This window comes from Myodes glareolus, chromosome 1 (assembly GCF_982192425.1).
Source record: "Myodes glareolus chromosome 1, mMyoGla1.1, whole genome shotgun sequence".
In the NCBI taxonomy this organism is placed as follows: Eukaryota; Metazoa; Chordata; class Mammalia; order Rodentia; family Cricetidae; genus Myodes; species Myodes glareolus.
Window position 1 is genome coordinate 88,727,328 of NC_142026.1, and position 24,670 is coordinate 88,751,997.

General features: G+C 47.9%; 1 protein-coding gene across 3 annotated transcripts in view; it reads left to right on the forward strand.

Annotated features, from left to right (window-relative positions):
• The window catches only part of LOC125394476 (uncharacterized), a 184,542-nt gene that overhangs the window by 91,708 nt on the left and 68,164 nt on the right, over window positions 1-24,670 (forward strand). For all 3 annotated transcript variants that reach the window (XM_087910709.1, XM_087910711.1, XM_087910712.1), the window contains exons 21-29: window positions 1,138-1,293; window positions 3,601-3,694; window positions 4,475-4,612; window positions 11,345-11,499; window positions 12,453-12,564; window positions 12,896-12,945; window positions 13,294-13,467; window positions 19,726-19,843; window positions 21,150-21,315. In XM_087910709.1, the coding sequence (XP_087766835.1) occupies window positions 1,138-1,293; window positions 3,601-3,694; window positions 4,475-4,612; window positions 11,345-11,499; window positions 12,453-12,564; window positions 12,896-12,945; window positions 13,294-13,467; window positions 19,726-19,843; window positions 21,150-21,315 (1,163 nt within the window). The remainder of the gene's footprint in view (window positions 1-1,137; window positions 1,294-3,600; window positions 3,695-4,474; window positions 4,613-11,344; window positions 11,500-12,452; window positions 12,565-12,895; window positions 12,946-13,293; window positions 13,468-19,725; window positions 19,844-21,149; window positions 21,316-24,670) is intronic.

A 24,670-nucleotide genomic window follows, 5' to 3' on the forward strand; every position in this document is an offset into this window, starting at 1 on the left:
AGACTCTTCTAATTTGAAAAGGCACCATGGGAGCACAGCAAAGGGGATAATTTATTCTTTCTAAGAGGATCAGGAAAGCAGCATGGGAGATGATGCTGTGGCTAGAACTGGGTCCCTCTAAAACCCATGTGATCACGAGCTACTACCTCAAGGTGGGACAGTCTGGTTAAGAGATAGCCAGTTGACCTGGAGGTATTGGGTTGGATCCTCACCCAGGAGACTGTTGAATTCCTAAGAATAACTTCTTCAACACAGACCACACAGACAAAGGTGGGGAGAAGACACCATCTACAAACTAGGGAATGAGGAATGGGGCAGCTCCCTCCTCAGAGCCCTAGAAGGAACCCGCTTGCCCACATCTTGATCTCTGAGCTGAGAGACAATGGATTTCTGCTGTTTAACACGCCGGGCACTTGATGTGTGTCTGTGGTATTTTGTGACAACCCTGGCACACTGATCTAGGTGCCAATTGAACACAGGGCGAGAACTGGCTCGAACCAGAAGGAGAAAGGGAGAGAATCACAGATGTTTAAGGCTGAGCTGACAGAGGGACATCTGGATGAAGTCAGAGGTGATTTGGGACAGGGCTGAAGGTCACCGAGTCTTACTGATGAAATGGTTTTAGGGATTGGATGTAGTGGATGAGGAGAGGAACAGGGCTAAAACCCCAGGCCACATCTGAACTTAAGGGAAGTCAGTGAAGCCCAGGAAGGTCATGGGGCAGGAGCATGGCCAGTGTGGGAGAGGAAATAGGGGTGCTCTCCAGGAAGGGGCTGAGGGCTCTGGAGGGGAGAAGAGGCAGTGAACGTTGCTCTGAAGGGAATATCAGTGACCTCATGAGGGTCCCAAGCAGAGCAGCCAGTTCAAGGAAAGTAAGAGTTGAGGTGGTACCCAAGTGCAGCATCTCCTGCCTCAACTCTTCCATTGTCTGCCCGACCTAGTAGGAAGCGCTGCACAAAATGGTCCTGGATCGTTTGCTTCCATAATGCTGGGCTTGCCCTGGTCTGATTTTGTGTTCCTGCTTAGTCTTGTGTGTTCGCTTCCTCATGACTTAATTGTCTTTCCAAAAAAACAAAACAAAACAAAACCAAAAAACACTAACAAATGTACCCTTGCCCCTACCCTGCCCCCCTTAAGGCTGTATAAGGAGCTGGCACAGGAGATGGGTTTTGAAGAATTCCATTTGTACCTGAGGCCTGTTCACTTTGAGTTTGCATCACACAAGGACAAGGTGGACCCGCCCCCTCCTGTCTTTATGACCTCTTTGCTGGAGGACAGCAGTCGAGTGGACAGGTGAGCACCCTGAAGATGAGAATGTTGTCCTGGTGCAGGATAACCCAGTGAGTCATGCACATGGGGTTGCGTTTTTAAATTCTCTTCCTTGGATGTAATCTGCCACCATGCCATTTCTTTCTTCTTTCTTTCTTAATAAGGGGGGAAAGCGACATTTCAATCAAAGGTGGTATAGCTGGATTTTAAAACACAGAATCAGGTTGGGAAGACCGGAGTTCGGATCCCCACAACCCATGGAATACCTCATGCGCGTGGTGGCCCACTGGTAATTCCAGCCCCAGAAGGCGGAAGGCAGAGACAGGTGCTCCCCAGAGCACGCTGGCTAGTTGGAATTGCTGTATCTGCGAGCTCTGGATTTGACTGAGAAGCCTTGCCTTACTGAGTAAAGGGGAAAGGTGATGGAGATAGTCCCCGACATCAACTTCGGGCCTCTACATGTGCGAGCGGTCATCCCCCCCCCCACGTACCCATATCCATGAGAACTTACATACACATATGTATAACCACGACCACCACACACGTGAAAATTGAAAAAGAAAATAAATAAGAGAAACACATGAAACCGTGGAGACCTGGGAGAACCAGGTCAGAGAATGCAGAGGAAACCATAGCTTCCCGGTTTCTCAGGTGACCAAAGGGCGTGAGGGCCCGCCTCTTCTCTCACCTTCCCTGACAAGGAAGAAGTCAGCTCCATTTCTGCATCTGTACCAAAGAGCACAGAGCTCACGTGCAGGCTTCTTAGTTTCTTTCACTGAAAACTAATTCCAAAGAGTACAGCCCTCTCATGGCCCAGAGGCAGCCTTTGCCACTCTTCTCAGTGACAGACGCAATCTGCTCAGCTGCAGTTAGGTGTGTCTCCTTCCTCTCCATTGGAGGGCCAGCTTCCCCTTCCCTCACGTCTTTCCAGAGTCTGTCTGTCCTTTCTCCCAGGGTCCCAGTTCTGCCCCCTGGAGATTCCTGGCACTGGCTCTGCCCTGAGGAAGGAAAAAGGGGCTCCACAGAGGAAAATAAAAATCTTTGTACTGCTAATATAGATCACTGCTCAAAATCTGGCTCAGATGTGTTGTTAGGTTAGCAGACTCCTCAGAGCATGGGCCGGAATGAAAGAGGTTAGCATGATAGGAAGCTATGTTGGTTTCTTGCCCCCTGAAAATTAGGGTGCATTCCTCTTTACTGGATGAGGCAAGGCTACTGCCCAACAGCTGCCTTAGGTTACTTAGCAGCATTCTTGACTTCTACTGGAAAGATGGCAATAGCAACCTCTGTCTTCCTCTCTTCCCCCTCCTCCCTCTTCCTCCTCTTCCTTTTCCTCTTCTTCCTCCTTTTCTTCTTCCTCCTCCTCTACTCCCTTCTCCTCCTCAACCTACCTACCCCTTGTTTGTTTTCTGACAATTGAGGATGTCTCCATTATTTGACTTTGCCAAATAATTCTTTGGGGGGAATTTTCTTTTGCTCTGTTTCACCTCACGGGCTAAAACAAGACCAGCATTGAAAGGAAGGAAGGGTGGTGTGGCCTCACGTGAGGTCAGCCTCCAACTGCTGCTGTGGAGCCACGCTATACTCGGGGTTCTTCCAGAGGTGGTCTTTTTATACTTCGGGGGGTAAAAATAGCTAGAATCCACCTATTGGCACAAACTTCCTGTGGCCCTGTGATCTGGGCAAGTGGTAACTGGACCTCCCAGGAATGTCCAGGCTTGCTTCAAGGGAAGAAGAGCCTTCTGGAAGGGGTGATTCGTGCATTTGGAGAGCTTGCCTCTCAACTTACTTTTACATATGTCTGTCTCCTAAAGTTGTCATTTTGGAGTGACAAAGTAGCATGCAGGCAACACGATACGATGGCCCGCCCTTCACAAAGCACATGCGTGCGTACGGACTTCAGAGTTGCCCTAATACTACAATAGCTAACAGTCCCATCTGAGAGGAGAAAACAAAGACTGATCAGTACCAAGTTACTAGCCCAAAAGTCACATCTTACAAAAGACTATGTCCCAAGGCGAGAACACTGTGTAGAGACCGGGTTGGATGGTTGCTGGAGCCACAAGAGGACAAGAAGTAGATGCCATTTATGGGTGTTCAAAAGAAGGGGTTAGTGGGGGAGTCCTGAACAGGTGTGGTCAAGAAAGTAAGAAGGAAAGGGGGTGACGAAGAAAAGATATCGTCTCATAGCATGGAGTGGTCACCATAACCAAGTCCAGCTTGCTGCTACCGTTGGCATCCTGGATCTGGCCAGCTGCTGTCCTGTGCTATCAGATAGGCATACCCTGACAGGTGTGCCAGGACAGGCCAGCTCCACCTGTCTCCTTCCAGGTACGCACCCGCTGCCCTCGACTTAGCCATCGCTGAGCTGGGTGACAACCAAATTGGCAAGTTCAGTTGCTATACGAAAGACGCCGTCCTCAAGGTAAATGATTTTGTGTATTTCCTTAGAAAAGATGCTAAAATTTGAAAAAGAAGCTAAGATCAAGCAAAGCAATTTATTCTCCTGTTCTCTAAGCCTTACTTGACATCATGGCATACACCTGTAATCCCAGCACTGGGGTGTGGGGTGGCGGCAGGAGGATTGGGAGTTCAAGGCCGCGCTCAGCTACACAGCAAGTTTAAATTTGAGGCCAGCCTGGGCTACGTGAGAGACTGATCCAAACAAAAGAAAAGCTTTCCTTTATCATTAATAATGCTGGCCTTGTGTGGGCCTGGCTTGAGCCATGAGGACTGCAGCCCACATATAATAACTTCTGTTAGAGATGAAAAGGAAGCTTTTAGAGGATGCACTTGTTATTGGAGCTTTTGTTGTATCCTTTAAAGCCTGGTGCTATTTTTCACCTTTGCCTTAAATACCTTTACTCTTTTTTTGTGGATATTTTTCTTGGTGGCTTCAATCTAATCCGGGCTTTTGAGAGCCAGCTTCAGAGTCCCCGTGGTTTATCAGAGCCCTCCCCTGACCACAGGGGAACTGCCTGGTGTCTACCAGCTACCCAGCAGTCCAGACCTGGAGGCCGTCGGCCTGGCATGTACCGCTGCCCGGGCAAGAGCAGGCGCAGTCCTACAGCTGAGTAACAGGAAGCCCAGTGTACCCTTCAGTTCTAGTCCTGGGTGTTTTGGCCGTTTAAGGGAGCCATGCGCCCCACCGCCAGCTTCTCCTCCCTCTGGAGGATCTAACACATTCGTATTCTCTTCCTTGTAGCTCTTGCTCCATTCGGGAGTGGAAAATATGCAAGTGACCCTCGCCTGCCAAACTGCTCAGAAGAATGCTTTGATGGTGGCCATTCAACAGGTGTTCTTCTATGACATCCCCGCAGCACACGGTCCTGTTGATATCAAGGTCAGCCTATAGGATGGAGAAGCCAGAGGCATGCTGCCTCTGCCAGCAGCTAAGGCCAGGCTACCCCGTTTCCCTCTCCTTCCCTCCCATTTTCCTTCCTTTTTTTTCTCTCCTTCTCCATTACTTCTCCCTCCCTCTCTGCCCTCTCTATCACCATCCCTTTCTGATCTGAGCCTGGAAAACAGATGCAATTTCTCGTACTGGACACTCCAAACACAGACTGTGTCTGTGGCTCCAAAAGCCATGCGCATTTCTCCCCGACAGCAAGTGAGCGGTAAATTCTGTACAAGGCGCCATCTGGGACTGCTCATATCCCATTCAGTGATGACACCGTGCACCCGCAGGTGGCTGCAGACCCCGTAGGTTAAAGGGCTTCAACACCAACACTGCTCCCTTCTCAGACCCAGGCACAAATCTGGGTCTCTGAAACTTCTGATTGGCTGACTGCAAATTGGGCCTCCTGGGACTCCCTCCGCAAGTTGCTAGAGTTCTCAGAGAGGGAAGCACACTACAGTTTAAGACAAAGTCTGCTCAGAAGGATATAAACAGACAACCAGGTGAAGGGACAGACCCCTGAGGCCAAGCCCGAAGGGTGCCGGGTCAGGAGCTGTTGTCCCCGCGGCATTGGCTGCACCATCCTCCTGGAATGTGGAAGGCTATTGTCCCCATAGGGTTGGGTGCGCCATCTTCACGGCGTGTGGAAGGGTTCTCGGTCAACCTTTTGTGCAGGCCTTTGACTGTCCAGCTGTTCTGAGGTTTTCCATCCTCAGCCCTTTGGAAAGACTTAGTGCCTGGGCCAGATTGGTCATGTGACCTACCCAGGGGCTTGGACAAGAATGTGGAAAAACAACTAGACAGAAACGGTGTCATCCTCTTGGAAGGAATTAGGTGAGAAGCTGACTAGGGGAGAGTTCTCCTCAGATCTTGTCTCCTCAGAATTCAGCCAAGGGACGGAGATAGTTTAAGCAGAAGTTTATTGAGCAGAACGAAGCAGAGGGCGATTCCTTCTAGAGAGAGATTAGATTGGGCTCAGCTGAAAGGTGAGATTGACGGTGTGGTGGCAGGTGAAAGAGGGTTTAGAAGCCCGTTGGGTCTGTGTTTTAACTTTTAATGCGGGGATCAGGATATGTAGGGGTAAAGTGACACTCACCCCCTCACCTCCCACAAATCAAGGCAGATCTCACCTCTCTTTTACAGTATTTCTTTCTACGGTCCACTTGAAAAGTTCTTGCAGAAAGGGAACACCAAAATCACAATACCAATTATCTTCTGATGAAGCCGGGGGTCCATTGGTGATACAAAATCTACACTAATACACATGAGGGAACTTAGAAAGTTTCCTGGAGCCTGAGTTTCTGCTCTAATGGGAAGAACTTTCAGCGTGGCTTCAAGGATATTTCACCAGCAAGAGGCGTCCTGACCCTTCTGAGACACAGCACTTATCTAGAGCCTGAGGGTCTAAGTCTCATCTAACCCAGAGACCTGGTGACCAAAACACAGCAGCTGGGGCTGGTAACCCCAGCCCAGAGACCTGGTGACCAAGACACAGCAGCTGGGGCTTGTAACCCCAACCCAGAGACCTGGTGACCAAGACACAGCAGCTGGGCCTGGTAACCCCAACCCAGAAACCTGGTGACCAAGACACAGCAGCTTGGCCTGGTAACGTCACATCTAACTCCTTGCATATGCAGCCGCCAGCTGCCAGAAGACCCCACAAGGCCTGTCTGTCCAGACTCTTCAGTATCCCCTTCCTGAGGGCCTGGGGCAAAGTCACTTCTGCAAAAGGGTCACATCTACTCTTAAAAGGCAGATCTGGGTTATTTAAGACTAGGGTTTCTTTGACTTCTGCAGAAGGAAATTCCAGATTCCTTGGCCTGTCTCTGGGAGTAAGGAGTAGGTGAAAGGCCAGGGGTGGGTGGGGGGGGGGGGTGAGGGAGTGGCAGGATTGGGGGTGGAAGGTGAGGACACCAGCTTTTCTCTCAGGGGCCTGTTGCAAGACTTAAGGGCCTCAGGGTTATTCCAGCTGCTTAGGCGGTAACAAGGCCTTGGAGGGTTGAGTTAAGAACCCCAAGCAACATGAAAGTGCGTGCGTATCATATCCCATTTCCTCACCTTCCTTCTTTCTTGTCCCCCTTAACTTCATTGCTGTTTTTGAGTGGTAACCAGCTGAGGTTTCCCTGGTAGATTATGCTAAACTATTGACTGGCTAGACTCATCCAGACAAAACTTACCAGCTCTCAACCTTTCCCCACTGTAGATAGAGTATCCCATTGTTTTCTTGTTTATCCTTCTGGAAAATGTAGGTAGACACATTTGATCCTTTTTATTGGTTTGTTTGTTTGTTTTAACATTGTAGCTAGTGGTGGAGGGGCCAGTGGACCATGCCAGGATGGTGTAGAGGTCAGAGAAGATCTCGTAGGAGCCAGTTCTCTCCCCCTACCATGTGGGCTCTGGGTGGAACTCAGGTCTCAGGCTTGATGGCAAGTGTCTCTACCCACTGAGCCATCTTGCTGGCCCCGATTCTCTTTTTTCCCACAAAACTACCACACTGTATGTGCCCCCCTTTCTCAGAGTTTTAAGGATTTTGTGTGTGTGGGGGTTGTTTATTTGTTTGTTTTTGTGGTAGATGTATAATTCACAGAACATAAAATTACTCCTTTGAAGTGGCTAATTCGGAGGCTGGACAGATGGCCCTAGCAGTAAAGAGCACTTGCTGCTCTTCCAGAGGACGTGAGTTCTGTTCCCAGAGCCATACTTCTCTGTTTACAACTGCCTGCAGCTCCAGTTCTCAAGCCTCTGATTGCTGTGCTCTCCTCAGGCACCACCATACACACGGCCTCCTCAGATACACACACACACACACACACACATACACACACACATACACACACACACGCCCTCCTCAGACACACACACACACACACACACACACATACCAAACACAGGTTCGTATACACATAAATAAAAATAAAAGTTTCAAAAAGTGGCTGATTCAATGTTTTTTAGCCTATTCATAGGACCATGCAACTGTCACCAGTATCTATTTAAAAATAGTGTATCACTTTCTAAAGAAACCCTGTACCTGTATGACCACTCCCAATTCCCCTCCCCTCGGTCCCCGGAAACCACTAAAGTACTTTCTGCCTCTGGACTTACTGTTCATGTCAATGTTTCATACATGTGGCCTTTTGTGTTTGGCTTTTTTCACTCAACATGATGTTTTCCAAGTCCGTCTGTGTTACAGCATCTATTACACGTCATTCCTTTTTATTGCCGGATAATATTTGTCATGTAGAGACAAAGTACATTGCATTTTATCTATCCATTCGTCAATGAATTGCCTTTCCTTTTCGGCTGTTAGGAGTAGTGCTGCTGTGGGCGTCCACACACAAGGCCCAGAGTAATTATGCCGCAGTGATTAAATCCTGTAGTGACTCTTTGTGGCCCAGAGAACAAGACCTAGTGTCCTCAGTTGGAGATACAAGACCTTCCCTCTCTGGTCCAAGTTCTTTCTCCTTCTCCTGCCTTTCTTCTAAACTCTATCTCAGAGTCCTGGACACTTTGTGCACTCTGTGGGTCTCTATAACTCTGCTCGTGTTTCCCCAGAACATTTTGTCCCTACTCCTTCTTCCTCCTCACACATTGGTTTTTGTTTTTGTTTTTGTCTAGAGGAAGTTACTCATCCTCCACATTTCAACTCAGCTACTATTGTTACAGGGAGCCCACCAGAGATGACCACTAAGACAGTGTATAGTCCACTGAAAGTCTTTATTCCAGAGGGCGGGGACTACACCCAGGTATTTAGAGACCCACGTGTAACTCCAGGGGGCATTTAAAAGCAAAAATCACATCCTCAACAGCTGTAGGGAGAGGCCTGCCCAAGCAAACTGTTTAACAGAGATAAATAAGTTAGCTGAGGCATCTTGGCCTCAGGTTCCAAGAATAGAGTTGGGTGATTTTTGTGAGATTCTCCATGGGGGAGATCAAAATCTAGTTAAACCTGAAATGGCCTCAGTAGAATACAAGATGGAGGAACTTCTGCACACTGTTTGCCCCGTTGTCTTCCAGAAAACATCCAGTCCCGTTTGAACTCTGCTGAAGTAAATTTTATGATTGCTTCTTCATAAAATGTGTGTACAAATGGACTTATAACTCTTTTCCGACTGTGGAACAGGAAAGGGTCAGATAGCATAATCAAGAGATTGAGTGAGGCCGAAAGAGGAAGTGAGACAGAACAACAAGCGTGTCCTGCCTCTGATGCTAACGGAGTTTAGTTCAAGATGTAGTGAGCCACCAACAGCCTGGCCAATGAGCTGTGAAAAGATGCTCAACGCCGGAAGCCACTAGAAAAAGTGAGCTAAAACCTAATTGAGAAATAGCCCATACCCATTAGAATGGCTAAAATGTAAAAGACTGACCACCTTCTGAGTGGCGAGGAGGTCGGCGAGCTGAGACCTTTGTATGCTGCTGATTAGAATGCAAAATGGTGCCACCACCTGGAAAATAATTCAGCAATTTCTTAAAAGGTTAAACATGTACCTACCATATGAACTGGACTCTCAATGCCTAGGTATTTAATGAAGAGAAATGAAAGTCCATGGCCATACAAAAATGTGTATGTGAATTGTATTCAAGAACAGGAAAGTGGATTATCACATAAACATATTTTGGCATATCAATATGTAACTGGAGGTTTCTCTCCTGCCCGACAGTTCCTGAACAACCACTCTGAGGCTTAATACTAATTACAAACTGTTTGGCCTATAAGCTCAGGCTTATTATTAACTAGCTCTTACAACTTAAACTTACCCATTTTTATTATTATATATTTACCGCGGGGCTCGTGACCTCACACCACCTTCCTTCCCTGGCAGCTGCTGGCATCTCCCTGACTCTGCCCTTTTCTCCCTGTATCTCTGTTTGGATTTCCTGTTTGGCTCTTTTCTGCCTGGTTATTGGCCAAATCAGCTTCTTTATTAACCAATGGTAATAAAGCATATTTACTGCATACGGAGAGACATCCCACATCACATATAATGGCATACTACACAGCAGCACAAAGACATAAATATTGACACTACAGGAGTATGGATGAAGCCAGAAAAAAGGACCACATTCTGCAGGAATGTATGTAGAATTCTAGGTAATCCATTCTAGCCTAGAATTGCCAAAAAACAGAGGAATAGTGGAGGAAGGGGAGTAGGGAGAGAAGGATGGGTGTGCGGGTTGTAAGTTAAAATGGTGGCAGTGATGTCGTAGTTGAGTACATAAAAAATGTGTCAGAACTTACCTAACCATATACTTTAAAATGGTCTTTATAAAATGTCAGCTATTTCTCAATAAAGAAAATTACTACTTTGAAAAAGGAGAGCCAAATTTTATAGATCTAAATACAAGGGGACAAAGCGAATGGGTACAGGTTAGAAATGAAGATGTTTGCTGTTCACAATCTCCCTGCTGATCCAGGAGTTCTGTTCACTAGAGTAAAAGCTCCAGAACCAAAGTCAAGAAGACGGGAGCTACACGAGGCTCTGTCTCATAAAACAGACAACAACAAGTAGATTAGACCCGAGGAAGCCATTTAAGAGTATAGGAGGATTAAGGGGTAAAAAGCGACGTGGACACCTTTGCAAGGACTGAAAAGGGGAAGTAGTTGGGCCTAGAAATCAAAGTTGGGCACGGTCACAGCTGCAGGTCCAGAAGACGGATGAGGGCGTGGGCGCTGGATTCAGCTGCTTCTGAGGTCCCGGGTGGCGGGAAGCCATATCGTGGAAACACAGGCTAAAGGAATCTTTTCCTGCCCTCATGAGCTGGCTTTGTCCTGAGAAAAGAAACAGGTCCTAGCTAGTCTACGGAAATAGATGGGACCTGCGGGTGAGCATCAGCACCCAGTGGAACTCAGAACTTGTGCTCTCTTTCTTCCCACTGTCTCATGGCCTGGCAAGGGGACCCCTCTTCTGAACCGGTAGAGCCTCCCACTTCCTGCACACCAGGACGCCCCAGGGGTGTCCAGGGAGGCAAATGAGGTTGGAAACTTTAGATTTTTTTCATCTCTGGAATTTTCTTCCCTTCGGCCTCACCCTCCTGACAGAATTTCAGTATGATGACTCCTTGGTTATGTCATTGAGGAATGACCTTCCCTTGGAAGATTTAACCTTTCTTTCCGTTAGTACTTGATTAAACATAAAAGACTTCTACCCGGCATTGCCCATAATGCACTGTGCTGGAATAGTCGAAGATAGTGATTTTCCATTTTCCTCCCTAGCACTCCATCGGCGCTCTCCTCTCCTGTCCTCCCCCATTCCCACTCCCCTTCACTATCAGTGCCAAAGGAGACGTATCTAACCCAGATATGCCTGAGGGAATTTTCCAGATCTTATAACTGTGGGATCCATTAGCAGATCTGTATAATCTATCTTACAGATCCATGTGGTCTGTGAGCAGTTCTTTAGAGGCTGGCCTACACACAGAATTCCATGCAACTCCTTCATCGGGTGAAGAACTTTTCTGAGAATTTGACATAACCGTACTCACGTTCTGGAAAGAGCCCTGCTTTGTACCTTACCCCTTTAGGGTGCAAACTGATGCTCCCTCCCATCCCCACCTACTCCCCTCCCACTTCCCTCTCGTGTCTCCAGTCTTCTGCCATCACAGACGTGTGGAGTCGCTGTAGTCCCCTCTGGGGCCTCTGTATCGGACACGCTGAACTCACCTGGGTTTCAAACTGTTTAGGGAGGATGTTCCACTCTGAGGCATCATGGCAGAAGAAGTCCAACCAGAAGGGAATCCAGGACTGCCAATGGCATAGAGTGTATGCCATTAGCCCCAACTCCAAAAGCTCCAGACACCCTTACTCGTTCTTCAGAAGGATTTAAGACTACCAAAAGGTACTGTGTCTAGAGGGAGGATAGAGTGACTTGTGTGAGCTTTGTGCTTGTAAGATCTTATAGGAAGATGCTATATGCACACTCTTTCGGATACAGACCAGTCTATGACGGAGGGTCAGCTCATCCTGATTTTAGCCCTCTCCTCCTCTCTTCCTCTTTCCTCTCCTCTTTTCAATGACTCTTTCTACCCTTCACTCCCTCCTTCCTATTTCTCTGTAGATTTTCTCATACTCTTCTTCACAAGCAGAGTGATAAACAGGCTGCTCCAGACTCCTGCAACCACGTAAGACTGAAACCACAGCACTGCTTTCACTATTCTAACAAAGGTTTTACTGTTGTTCAAAAAAACAAAAACAAAAAAATGGGAGGGTGAGTTCTGAGAATCATGGTGTCCACAGAGGTATGTCTACCACCAAGGACGCTCTCCTATGCCTTGATCTCTCCCCACCGTGATGGAGAAAGACATAGACATAGTCTCTAATAATCATGACCACTCTGGCTATTTTGTTGGGTACCAAGGGCACTTTAATTTAATTAGGCAAATATGGAATGAAAAGTGATGACAGGCAAAACAACTTTTATTTGAGTTGCTGCTAATGGGACGCACGGCCAGAGGTCAAGTGTCTTCAGACCACATTCCCAGTGTGGGTCAAAGATTTAAGATCAGTGTCTGGTTGAGAGGATTCTTCCGTTCCAGTATCTCAATGGCTTCCATCAAGAGGGCACACTGCCCAGGTTATGATGGGGAGGGACCGCTGACGCATGCTTTAGGCACAGTAGGGTCTTCAGAGGAGCGCAATGGCTGCTGAGTCCTCAGAAACACTCACACTAAAGAAGGTGGCTGTGGGAGCGAACAGCCTGTCTTCCTGCCGCAGTGCCCGACTTGTGAGTTATGAGAGCTACACGCCTGCCGGCCACCGCCCTCAGCTCGGCTCTCTTTCCTCATTTGTCAGGGCTTCAGAGGCCTTCGTGTCTATTCAGCTGGAAAAGGTGGGTTTGCGGGACACGATGCTGAACACTTTCCTGCGCAGAAAACAGACAACGGCTGACCGGATGGAGAGCCCTGTGAGTGTGAGAGGAGGAGGGTTTGCTGGAGCTCTCACTGTTATATATATATATGAGAGAGCAGGCAGGTGTTTTTCCATAGTGATGAATGATAGTGGAAGCAAAAGCCTTCGTTATTTTTTGAGGGTCTCGCATTGTTGCGTGCTCAGCAAGATGGGAGCAGATAGAAGAGACCCACACAAGTCTCCCAACGCATCTTCCTCAGAAAGGAAGTCTCAGCTTCATGGCTATTTGCCACTTGAACTTGATCATGCAATCCTTCGAGTGCTAGTTTACTGTATGTATGCATGTATGTATCTATATATGTATATATTTTTTCTTTTATCGACAGGACGACATTGAAAAAGTCAAGAGGGAACTAATAGTTGAATATTGCCAAAAGTAAGTAGAGTCTATATAAATAATGCACTCTGTTTCTCTGACTGGTACCCTTGCCAGCAGCAGTGCTATCTGGAAACACAGACCATAGTTTGTATGTAAATAAACCACGGCCACACTGCTTGACTCACACGCGGGGGGCATCAGAAGTAAGGACGGGGGTGCTTTGAAGAGGTTCATGTTTCTGCCTCCAGACAATGCCAGCCTTACCCGGGTGGCAATGTCTTCTCAACAGAGAATGTTCTATTCTCTTTGAAAAGTCCCCCCCAGGAAGTAGCTTCTGGAACGTCTCTGAGAGGTAGAAGATCTTGGATTCTTCTTCAGGACACCGTCTCTTCCTCTGGCCTCCAGGTTGAGCCACCGCATGTCTCACTATGCCCTTCGGGGTCAGATCATGGCCTACTGCAATAGCCTGAGAGTTCTGCTAGATGACTCTCCGACCATCAGGGACACCTTCTTCATGGTGGGACAGCCCAATGAGAAGGGCTTGAAGGACTCCGGTGGGGAATTCAAGGCTGATCCCAGGTATGCCAGGCTGTTAACGCTTGTTCTACTGCCTAGGCCTGCCCTCTCCCAGGAGAGCATTAGGTACAGAAACCCTTGGTGCTACAGTGTCCCCCAAGATCTGGGGAATAAGAGTTGCTAGGTAGGGATGCACACTATTAGGGAACAGTGAAGCTTCTCAGAGGTGGGAGACGTTTAGGTCCTTGCAGGTGTGTTCTCGAAGGGGATCTGGTGGTGCTGGATGCTTCTTCATCACCATCCCTTCCTCCTCCCCTTCCCCTCCTCCACTTTTCAGCCACAAAGTGAGCAACATTGTTACCCTGAGTGCTATCACAACACACAGCCTCACCTAAAACATCAGGCCCAAACAGCACAATAAACATTTTCTTGTTATGAACAGATGGTTTTAGGTACTTGTTATAGTAGCGGAAAGCTGACCTTCTGGCTTTACTGCCCTTGATTTTGACTTTCTGGCCTGAACAGTCAGAGGAAAACATCAGCGCTCCAAGAATGAGAGCCTCTTTGTCTCTGAAGGCGCCCTTTGTTTATGGTGTGTGCGACTGTGGTTTTCAGTCAGTGAGGTTTTGTTTTCTCCTGGGAAGGCCAGAGATTCTCACCAGTCACAGCCCCTTTCTACAAGCTAATGTCTAAAATAATTAAGCAAACAGGGGAGTTTGGCTTTTAGCTGTCCTGGCTTCCAATAGTCCACTCAGTGGAGAAGGAATATTTGAAGAAAATGATTATTACCCAGCACTGTGGTTGAGAGAGGCTGAAAAGACAAGAGCCACTTCCATGCTTCCTCCTCACACTGTGTAGATGTTCAAGTGTTCTTAACCCAGTCTACCCAGGACCACCCTCCCGGAAGAAGGTGCTGGTGTACCTGTGCGCTCACTTGCCTGTGCGCTCACAAGTCACTGCCTTGACTGTGAAGAAGAGGGAGCATGTGTTACAGGTTTCACAGGGTCCAAGGGGCTTGCCTCACCCCTTACTCATTTCCTGCGTAGTATGGAGTTTGAGCAGCAATAATATTGAAAATATGGCCACAGAGGAGACAGATAAAAGGCTTTGGAAGATGCCATGTTTCGGACCATGCATTAATTCGTTCATCCGTGCATGTGTTGTGGCGTTCGAATTCACTGGGAAAGAACAAAGACTTAGACTCAAATCTAGATTAATGAGTTTATTCTTATTACTATCAGGAGGTTAGCAACCTTAGAGACAAGCAGCATGCTGTGTGGAAAGGGGTTAAAGAGAGCTTTTAAGAGGGACATCGGGAAGGTGTACATTACAGCTATCCATGGACTCCACAGCTGGGCAGAAGCATTTTATCTCCCTCGGTTGTTTCTTTCTTTCCCCATATACAGAAGAAGAAAAAAGAAAGAGCATCTCATCCCTTTTCCGTAGTAATAAGCAGGTTTGACAGATGCGAAGGTGGCTGTCCCTGCCTCCCAGCCCATTATCCTATTCTTATCTCACCTGCAGGCCACTAGGATCCCCTAGATGTTCCAGAGTAAAAGGTCAACGGCCCTTAAGGGATGCCTGGCTCCATATTAAGTTGCTTTAGCCACCACAGGAGACTGCTTAAGTTATTGTTCAGGTTTGAGCACTTTGCTGACTGGGATAGAGCAGTTTATTTCTGGGCAGGCAATAACACAGTGTCATCAGTGTAGGGCTGGCTGTCATGCCCCCTTACATGTTCCCAACCATCATTTGGTCAGGCCTTGCTTACTCCTGGGCATTTTGTACCATGCTAGAGGTACAAAAATAAGCAGTTCATTGTCTCCAGAGGAAAGCTCAATAATATCTAAGTCCCAAGACAACGTGTTAGAGTTAGTTCTCAAAGATCATGAAGGTACAGAGGAGGGGTGATGTGGGAGGTGGTGTATGCTGTGAATATGTTTTATTGCCATTAGTTAATAAAGAAGCTGCTTTTGGTCAATGGCTTAACAAAGTAAAGCCAGGCTGAAAGAGATATATAGAGAGAGTGGGAAGAGTCAGAGAGAAGCCATGTAGCTGCCCACGGGAGACAGATGCCTCCGCTGGAGCCCACCAGAACCTTGCCGGTAAGCCACAGCTTGGAACCTTTCGGTAAGCCACAGCCGCGTGGCGATACCCCAACAGAGGGATGTTTAGCTCTACCCCAGGACTTCAGAGAGAATAAAAACAAGTCATGGGAAAGTGGAGTTCACCAAGAAAGTGGAATAGTCAACGGAGGCCCAAGAATGAAGGAGTTGAAGTCCTTCATCCCTTGACTTGGTGGTGGGGCCCATCTTGCCTTGGTGTTTACAAGGCGCTCTGGTCCTGGGTAAAACCAGTGTTCTTAGTATTCAAGTCAGCCAGCGCTTCCCTTGAGTAGACTTCAGGACTAGAAGGACGCATTTCAGAGAGGAGATGGGTGAAGACACCTCCATAGACCTCTTTTGTGGAAGGGTTTGTAGAACATCTGCAGCTCAGGGAAGTTTCAATACATTTATCTCTCCTGAGAAGCCACCCAGGCCAATCCTTTAAGGCCTCTTTGTTTGACCGGTTCTCTACCCGCTAGGCAAGGTGACCAATCTACGCTCGGCATCAAACTTTTAAAGTTCTTTCTGGAAGCCTCTTCATGAGTTCACTACATTTTTATTTAGGCTGAAATGTGTAGTGCAGTCAGTTTTTTAATGTGCAGTTAGCAATGAGGGGGCGAAGGCGTGAAGAGGGGAGGGGGACCCATGTGACTTGTGGCCTCGCTCTGCTCCCTTTGGTGCTGTTTTAGTTATGCTGACATCAAAACCAGCACAGATGTCTCCTGGATGGTGGCTCTTCGAAAGAACAAGGGATGCGGCTTCTAAGTAGAGAGCCTAACCCTGAGGAGGCTGCTCAGTCAAGTGTGATGACTTCAGGACAGAGTCTTGAACCAGAAAGTGGTCAAAGTGAGGCCCACCCAGAGCAGTGCCCGGTGCAGCTCAGCTGGTTCTCCACAGCCCTCACCTCCTGCTTCCTATGTTCTCTAATATGAATGCCTTGCTCTTTTAAACGATCTTTATTTTTATTTTATGTATATGTGTGTGTGCCTGCGTGTGTGTAAGCACACCTCGTGAGTGACACCTCATGAGTGCAGGCACCCACAGAGATCAGAAGGGGGGACGATTCCCCTGAAACAGGAGTCCAGGTGCTCGTGAGCCACCATGTGGGCACTGGGAACTAAACCCAGACCCTCCAAACGAGCAGCAAGCCCTCCAAGCCACTGAATCACACTCCAGCCCCTGATATGTCTCTTTTAATACTCTCGTTTGTACGAATGTAGAACTTCTGTCTTACGTTGAAGTGTGGGACAAGTGCTTCCTAAGACCGTGACGGACTGTGGTTCTGTGAACTATAGACACAGGGCAGTCGCGTCAGGAGCAAGTTAACTTTATATTTTAATGAGAAGGTCTATTTTAGCTCAGCTTTGGAAGTCTATGGGCAGAACACCAGCATCAGCTGATTCTGGAAAGGACATTTTCTTAGTTTCATCGTTATGGATGTGAGTGTAGAAAAGAGAAAGCATGTCAAACATCAGGAAAGCATAGCTAGGCTTGGTGACATGCTTGGGAGGTGGAGGCAGGGGGATCAGGAGTTCAGGGTTAACCTTGGCTACACAGAAAATTTAATACCAGACTGGGCTACAAGATGCTATCTCAACATAACCCCACCTCTGAAAAATAATTTTAAAAGTCAGGAAGACAGAGAGACACTGGAAGCCAACAGTCCCTTCCAAGGGCACACCACCAACTGACCTATGACCAGACCCGTAGACTTTACCCTTAAAAAGACCACCATGCTCCAATACACCCTCTCCAGACTAATCATAATTGTGGGGAGCAGTGATGGTTGGTTACTCACTATGTGACAAAGAGAGTTGTTGTCATTCCATACAACCACTTTGTGATAATCACAAGATGTTATCCCTTCTTCTGCGTGGGTGTGGCCAATGGTGGAATACAGGGCCTGGTAAGAAAAGCATAGGCTAGACCCTATCAACTTGCCTCAGAGCTCGGCCTGGATGTGGCTATTCAGCAGTCTTGGCACCAGCTGCCATACAACGATGAAACTAACAAGGCCCTCATTTGGCAAGGAGAAATAGACAGATCATACACCGTGATAGGGAACAAGATAAAATAGACGTCTAATGAACACCCCAATCAAGAAATGCTCAGTATTTGAGCTGGAGAGACGGATCAACAGTCAGGAACACTTGTAGCTCCTCAGAGGACCTAACAACCACCTGCAACTCCAGTTCCAGAGGATCTGCTGTCTTCTTCTGGTCTCCGAGGGCCAGGTATACAGGTACTGCACACACACATATATACATGTAGGCGAGGAATCTGTTGTTTTGTTGTCCCTGTGGATTCTAGGGATGGAGCTTGGGTCATCAGACATGAGAAGCCAGTGCTTTTGCCTCCTGAGCCATCTTCAAAGGTATTGATTAGAGCAATAGAGACGACTTACTGGTTAAGAGCATTTGTTGCTCTTGCAGAGGACATGGGTTCGATTCCCAGCACCTACACGGTGACTAACAACCATACATAACTCCACTTCCAGGGGAACTGGATGCTCTCCTGGACTCTATGGGGATCAGACAAGCATGTAGTATACATATGCACATTCAGGCAAAATACCCACGTACATAAAATAAAATACATCTTTTAAAAAAAGTAAAGCCCAGAATCTGTGAGCTCCTATGAGCCCAGGTTAGTTGTTTCTGTGTGTTCCCTTGTGATGACCTTAACCACCCTGACTCGGACCAACAGCTAGGGAGCCTGTGTGGGACTGACCTAAATCTTCTACATCTGTGTGGCCATTGCATAGCTTGATCTGCTCATGGGACTCCTACTGATGGGGGCAGGCCTGTCCCTAATACTTTGACTGGCTTTCAGGAACCTATTCCTCCTACTGGGTTGTTTTATTTAGCCTTAATACAAGCAAGGGGAGATTACTTTTACTTCAGCTTGATATACTATGCTTCATTGACACCCATGGGAGCTCCGCCCTTTCTGAACAGAAACAGAGGAGGAGTGGGTTGGGAGGGGTGGGGACAGGTGGGGGAAGGGAATGGGAGGAGAGGAGGAAGGGTAAACTGTGGTTGGGATATTCAATAAATGAATAAATTTAATTAATAATAATAGCGCAAAGGTATTGATTAATGCAAAACTCAAGAAGGTTAGTCTGGGAGGATCACATCAGGCTTCAAGGCTGTGGGTGACATTCTGTTAAGCCTGGTACCTGTGCTTCTGTGCATCCTTAACACATTTACAGATAGACATTTGTCTATAAGCCTGCAGCAAGGAGACTGCCTAAAAGTGATGTGGTGTTGATATTTGGGGGGAAGAAAAACAGAAGACCAAGGCCAGGGCCTGGGAATCTGGCAAGAAACTATTAGAATACCAGCCTATCTTTCCAAGTAACGGTGTTCACTCAACAAGCCAGATCCCACAGCCTGAAGTGACCAGGTCACACCTCCACACTCACACCCCACCTCTCTCTCTCCTCTCCTCTCTCTCCTCTCTCTTCTCTCCTCCCTCCCTCCCTCCCTACCTCCCTCTCTCTCTCTCTCCCCCCCTCTCCCCTCTCTCATTCCCACTGTTAGTGAAGTTTTAAAGGGTTACCATTCCTTCCCTGCCCCCATCACATCTGACTTCACCATCCACCCATCCACCATAGGCCATGTGGTGTCCCCAAAGCCTTTCCTTTCAATAATCGACATGTTCTGAAGAGAATTCTCTGTCCTTTTCCCAGACCGACCGCTGCATTTCTATCACTCTTACTTTATCTAACGGAAACGTGGTGGGCAGGGAAGGAAAGCAGAGCTGACTAGCATCTAAGAGGACTCTAGAGCTAGGCACTGAAGTGCTAACGTAGCCGCAGGAGCTGGCAGGCAGGATCCACACCATCCCTCAAAGCCTCAATTTCCTCAGCTGTGAAACAGGGACAAAAATAGACCGTCAAGACATTAAGTGACATAAAATATGTAGCACCCAGTATGAGGCCAGCCACCTAATTTCTTTCCTTTCTTAGCCCAGGTTCCCTCCCTCCATACCCACGCCTTCCTTCCTCCCACACAGCCCGGGCTAAAATCAGCCCCCTCGGTTCCTTCACCTGATGAGTTATTTATATGATATTTATAAGCCGTTCTGGCCACCTGGGAGCAGGAGGCTGCTCCCTGGCCTTGGGCACTGGGCCTGCAGTGACCCCTTGCACGGGACAGCCTCTGGCTTGGTAGGGTCTCGGCTATGCTATGGGCCCTTTTTTCTCCCATTGCAGGAGTTTTCAGCCTCGGCCTCGAAGCTTGCTGTCAGCTGACGGAAGAGTCTTCCTCAACTTATGGTTTATTCCCCACCCTTCCGAAGTGCTCCTTATGTTCAAAACTCTGCCAGAAGAGGTTTGTGGAGTGTTGGGGTGTGCGCCAGAGTGGAAACGGTCACTTTTCAGGTCCCAGCGTTGATCCCGTTGAGAGAATAATTTTTCCATGGTATCTGAGCGCCAAGACTTTTCCTAGCTCCTGCTACTTTTGCCTGCTTGTTACACTTTCTCTTGCTCTTGAGACTTATTAGTTCATTGATGAACACTAATTTGGACTTCTAATATCCCTCACTCCCAGTTTCCTCCCAGCCCTTCAACAAAACCCCACTTTTGTTGTCCCGAAGCAACCAGAGGATGGTAGCCCTTGGGCTGTGTTTTGTTTGTTTTTGAAACAGTCTCACAACTAGCCCAGGCTGACCTCGAACATGGGAGTCCCTGCTTCAGCTTCCCAGGAGGGGAAGGATGACAAGGGTGTGACACGGTGTCCAGCTGTCTACTGGGGTGTTGTTTTATTTTGATTGTTCTTTGGGAATCACACCAGGAAGCCCTGACTGGGCTGGAACCTGTGTGTGTCCTGCTGCCGTCCCTGCCGAGGGCTGGATCACAGCTGTGTGCCACCACGTCTAACAGGGTGCAGTGTTTAAGGGTTCGCTCTCCAACCGGATGATTGAAAATAATGTTGAGAACCATTAGAAAACTGGTATGAAAATGGGTGCTGAGGTGTCCTGTTGAATATGACCTTTGGGGAATAGCCTGAATTTTCTTTAAGACTATAAACGCCCGTGTCTCAGTTATAGATGCTCAGAATAACACTGCCTGGATGACAGTCCCTGCTGAGACCCTGATGATGCCCTAGTAATCAATAAATACGCTGCTGTGTTCAAGGCCAGCCGTGGTGACTTTAACAGAAACGCAGTGCCTTAACCCCCACAGCGGAGCCTTTGTCTAAGAGCAGCGCTGTCTTTGAATAGGTTTATTGTTTCCTTTTTCTCACTTATTATCCTGGGTGCACTGTGAAAATGTTTGCTTAAGCATGACCTGTGCTGGAGACCACAGTTTCTGCTTCAATCAACCCCTGCTCAAAAACAGGGGGAGACTGTACTGTTCAGATATAGATATTGTAAGTAACTTAAAATGACTAAAGGTTCACAGGAGGCTCTATGTAGCTAAAGCAGACACACTGTCCCGTCACATAAGGCACTTGAGCACCTACACACACACGATGGTACAGCAGCATCCTGAGGCCAAGCCCTGTGGATACGGAGGACCACCGTATGCCTGCATAGGCGTATTTCCCTAGTCGCTCTGAAAAGTTGCATAAGCCTTTTAGCAAGTCCCCGAAACCATTTTGTGTGTGTGTGTGTGTGTGTTGCTTCTACCCACAGGCAGCCTTTGGAGCCCTGAAACTGACACTCCAGCTTGTGGCTTCTCTCCACGACATCGTGGTCTACCTTTTCAGTTTTGCCAAGCTTGGCAATTGCCCAGCGAGCTTTGACTTTCCTCTGAGCCCTCGCCCTTTGAGGAGTGACTGGGGAGGAGCCGAGGGCATTGGTAAGTCACTAACAGTCATTATTAGAATCGCCAGACCTGTTCGGTGGCGATTCTAAGAAGTGGTTAATGTTGGAAACCCAGGACTGTATCTTCTCAAGACAGTAATAGGAAGGACTCAGGAAAGTCCTGTTGTGTACTGTCTCCAAGTGCACTTTCTGCTGATCAGCTTCACATTCAAAGGCTCACCGGAAAGTGTACTGAGTCAGAAGTCCAGAGACCCAGCTGGGACCCTGCCTCTGCCACTGGATGTGAGCCACGAATTACTCCCACATCTCTGTTTGCTTATCTATAAGATGGGGTACCAGCTCATAGAGACATCCTCTGGGCTGAAACCTATGTACTTAAAGTCACTCTAGAGATTAGTTTTCATTCCCTTTCCTTCCTCGTCCGTGTGACTTACATGACAAGCTCCAACCCAAGCGTCCACTGTGCAGATGTTGAGAGTCCTGATGGCTCGGAACCTCAGACTGTGGTCAGAATGAGGGAGGCTTTTATTTCTATTCTAACCAGTGAAGGGACATGAGGTTATCAGATGGGATCCTGACGTGTCTAGTGGTGAGAAGATACTGTGCAGTAGAGGCCAGGGAGATAGGGCTGGCTGCAAAGTGCTTGCCCTTTACCCATGAAGACTTAAGACTTGTGCTCTGAGTTCCTGGGAGACACAGACCAGGGGGTCTCTGGGGCTCCTTGGCCATCCTATCCAACCTAGTTGGAGAATGTTGCAATGAGAACCCTGTTTGAAAAATAAGGTACATGGCACCAGAGGAACAACACCCAAGGCTGGTCTCTGGCCCAGGCTTGCTTCAGACATACAAACCCTTGTTGACATGTTAACACACATGTCTCACTTCACACCTCGCTCTGTGTGTGTGTATGTGTGTATATGTGTGTGTATGTGTGTACATGTGTGTGTTGGGGTGCGGTGCCACATATATGGAACCCTTGGAATCCAGAAGATGTCTAGGTTGTCAGGTCCCCCATTACAGTAGTCATCGTGAGCTGTGTAGCATGGGTGCTAGGAACTGAACTCAGATCCTCTAGAAGAGCAGTAAGCATTCTTAACGGCCGAGCCACCTCTCCAGTGTCAACAACGGAATCCTATTGTAAGCAGGACTTATTGGAAGCAGAGAGTGATTTTATTTTAGTCATTTGCCTCATACAAATTAAGTCACTAGCTATGTTGACAGTGACCAATTAAAATCAAATACTGTAACGAGTCGTCGGGAATTTTAAAAAGTCAGATGAACCTAAGACTTGAAGCGACTGGCCAGTTTAGATCAATCAGGTTTACAAAAGAATGTGAGATGATCTGAGTCTATGCCCTTCCAGCTATGACTCAAAGGGAATATGCTTGAAAGGGACCCTGGAACTGGTGGCTAGTAGATTTGCACTATGCTAACACACACAGGGGAGATCTAGATGTTCTAATTCAGGGCACAGGGAAGAGCATCCTGCTGATGTAGGAGGATACTGACTGTGACCGAGGTGAAGAGATGGGGAAAAAGTTGATGCTGGTACCGCCTCATCGAGAAACTTGGAACTGTCTCTGGTTACCGATCTCAACTGGACACAAGCAAGTCTTGAAGACATACAACACAAGCCACATCAAAGTGCCCTCACTAATATATAGGGTCTGTTGGGGTTTATTTAGAACATGCTAAGCAGCATACTTGGGGGAAGGTTATAGGAAACTGTGGGTGCTAGGTTTCAGAGGATTAGGAGAAAGGAGGGTGGGCCATGAAAAAGTCCATCCTGTTCCTAGAGTCTGAGACAGCCAGAGCCATATTTCCAGTTGGCTGCTGCCCAGGAACTTCTCCGGTAGCTGGGCATAAGAGTACTGCTTGCCCTAACCAAATCCGTCGGGGGAACAGGGAGGATCCTCCTAATGAGACGAGAAAAACACACTGGCCCAGGCCATCAGCCCTTCATGGCGCCGCTGAGCGTCCGTGGAGATGGGGAGACCTCTGAGGACCTGGAGTTCAGAACGAGGAAGGTGTGTCCTTGCTGCCAGTGGATCGCAAACCTGGAGCTCACAGAGCTGTGCAGGAGCTTGGGTTTTCCAAAGTGTCATGTAGAGACTGCACACTTCACTTGTTGCAAGTAAAGGGAAAAAAAAATGTGCTCAGGGGAATATGCACAGAGTTTTGCATACTGTGATTTGCTGAAAATAGATGAAGAACAAAATTAAGTGAAAAAGGAAACAATCCCTCTAAGATAATCTGTGGTAGGGAGGCCGCTTATTTGTTCCTAAGCTGCCCAGACTCCCGAAATAACTACACAGAAACTGTATTAATTAAATCACTGCTTGGCCCATTAGCTCTAGCTTCTTATTGGCTGACTCTTACATCTTAATTTAACCCATCTCCACTAATCTGTGCATTACCACAAGGTCATGGTTTACCAGCAAAGTTTCTGTCAGCACATCTGCCTCCAGTGGTGGCTCCATGGCTTCTCTCTGACTCCGCCTTCTTTCTCCCAGCATTCAGTTTAGTTTTCCCCACCTACCTCTGTTCTGCCCTGCTATAGGTCCAAAGCAGTTTCTTTATTCATTGATGGTAATCACAGCATACAGAGAGGAATCCCACATCAATAATCTTCTTCCTAAGAAGATATCTAGGCTGCATAGCTCCCAGCCCAGATCCCAGAGGAAGCAGAAAAGCAATGTTGAGAGAGGGGATTGAGTCTGGCATGTACTGGAGGGAGATAAAATTACTTTTCTGGACGTCCACACTTTAAAATATTATTTTCAAGGGTACTCTGGATATGAGCTTATGGTCCTCCCCCATGACCAAACAAAGGCATCCTGACCAACTGAGGGCTTCTGTGGACACAAATTTTCCCCTTCCTTGACAAGCAGTCAGTGTGAAGAACAGGAGCAGAGTCGGAGAGTTTACCCTTAATTCTCCTTGTCAAAGATCAAAAGGTCAGTTAGAGCCCAAACACAGTTAATACATTCTCCCTCTCTGTTCCCCCCCTCCAGTGTGAGTGTGGAGGGAGTGGAGGGAGGTGGGAGACTCAGCACTCAGAAGCCTCCTCTGGAGAAAAGACAGACTTCCTTCCCTCTTCCGATGTTCCCCGGGTCCCCTGGCCACCTTGCAGTCCACCCGCAGTCCCAAGCTGCTTTCCCTGCCCACATTTGCCACTTCCTCTCCACGAGCACGCGGGCCCTGCTGACAGAGGAAGCAGAGTGAAGGCAGTAGGAGGCAAAGGGGAGGTGCTTCCCACCAGGACAACCGCACTGGAATAAGTCATATTCCCACACATAACTACACTCGCACACACCCACCTGCCGCTGCCGCCCAAGTGCTGGCATTGTGGGTGTGGGGGCGCACATTTGCCGCACACCGGTTTATTT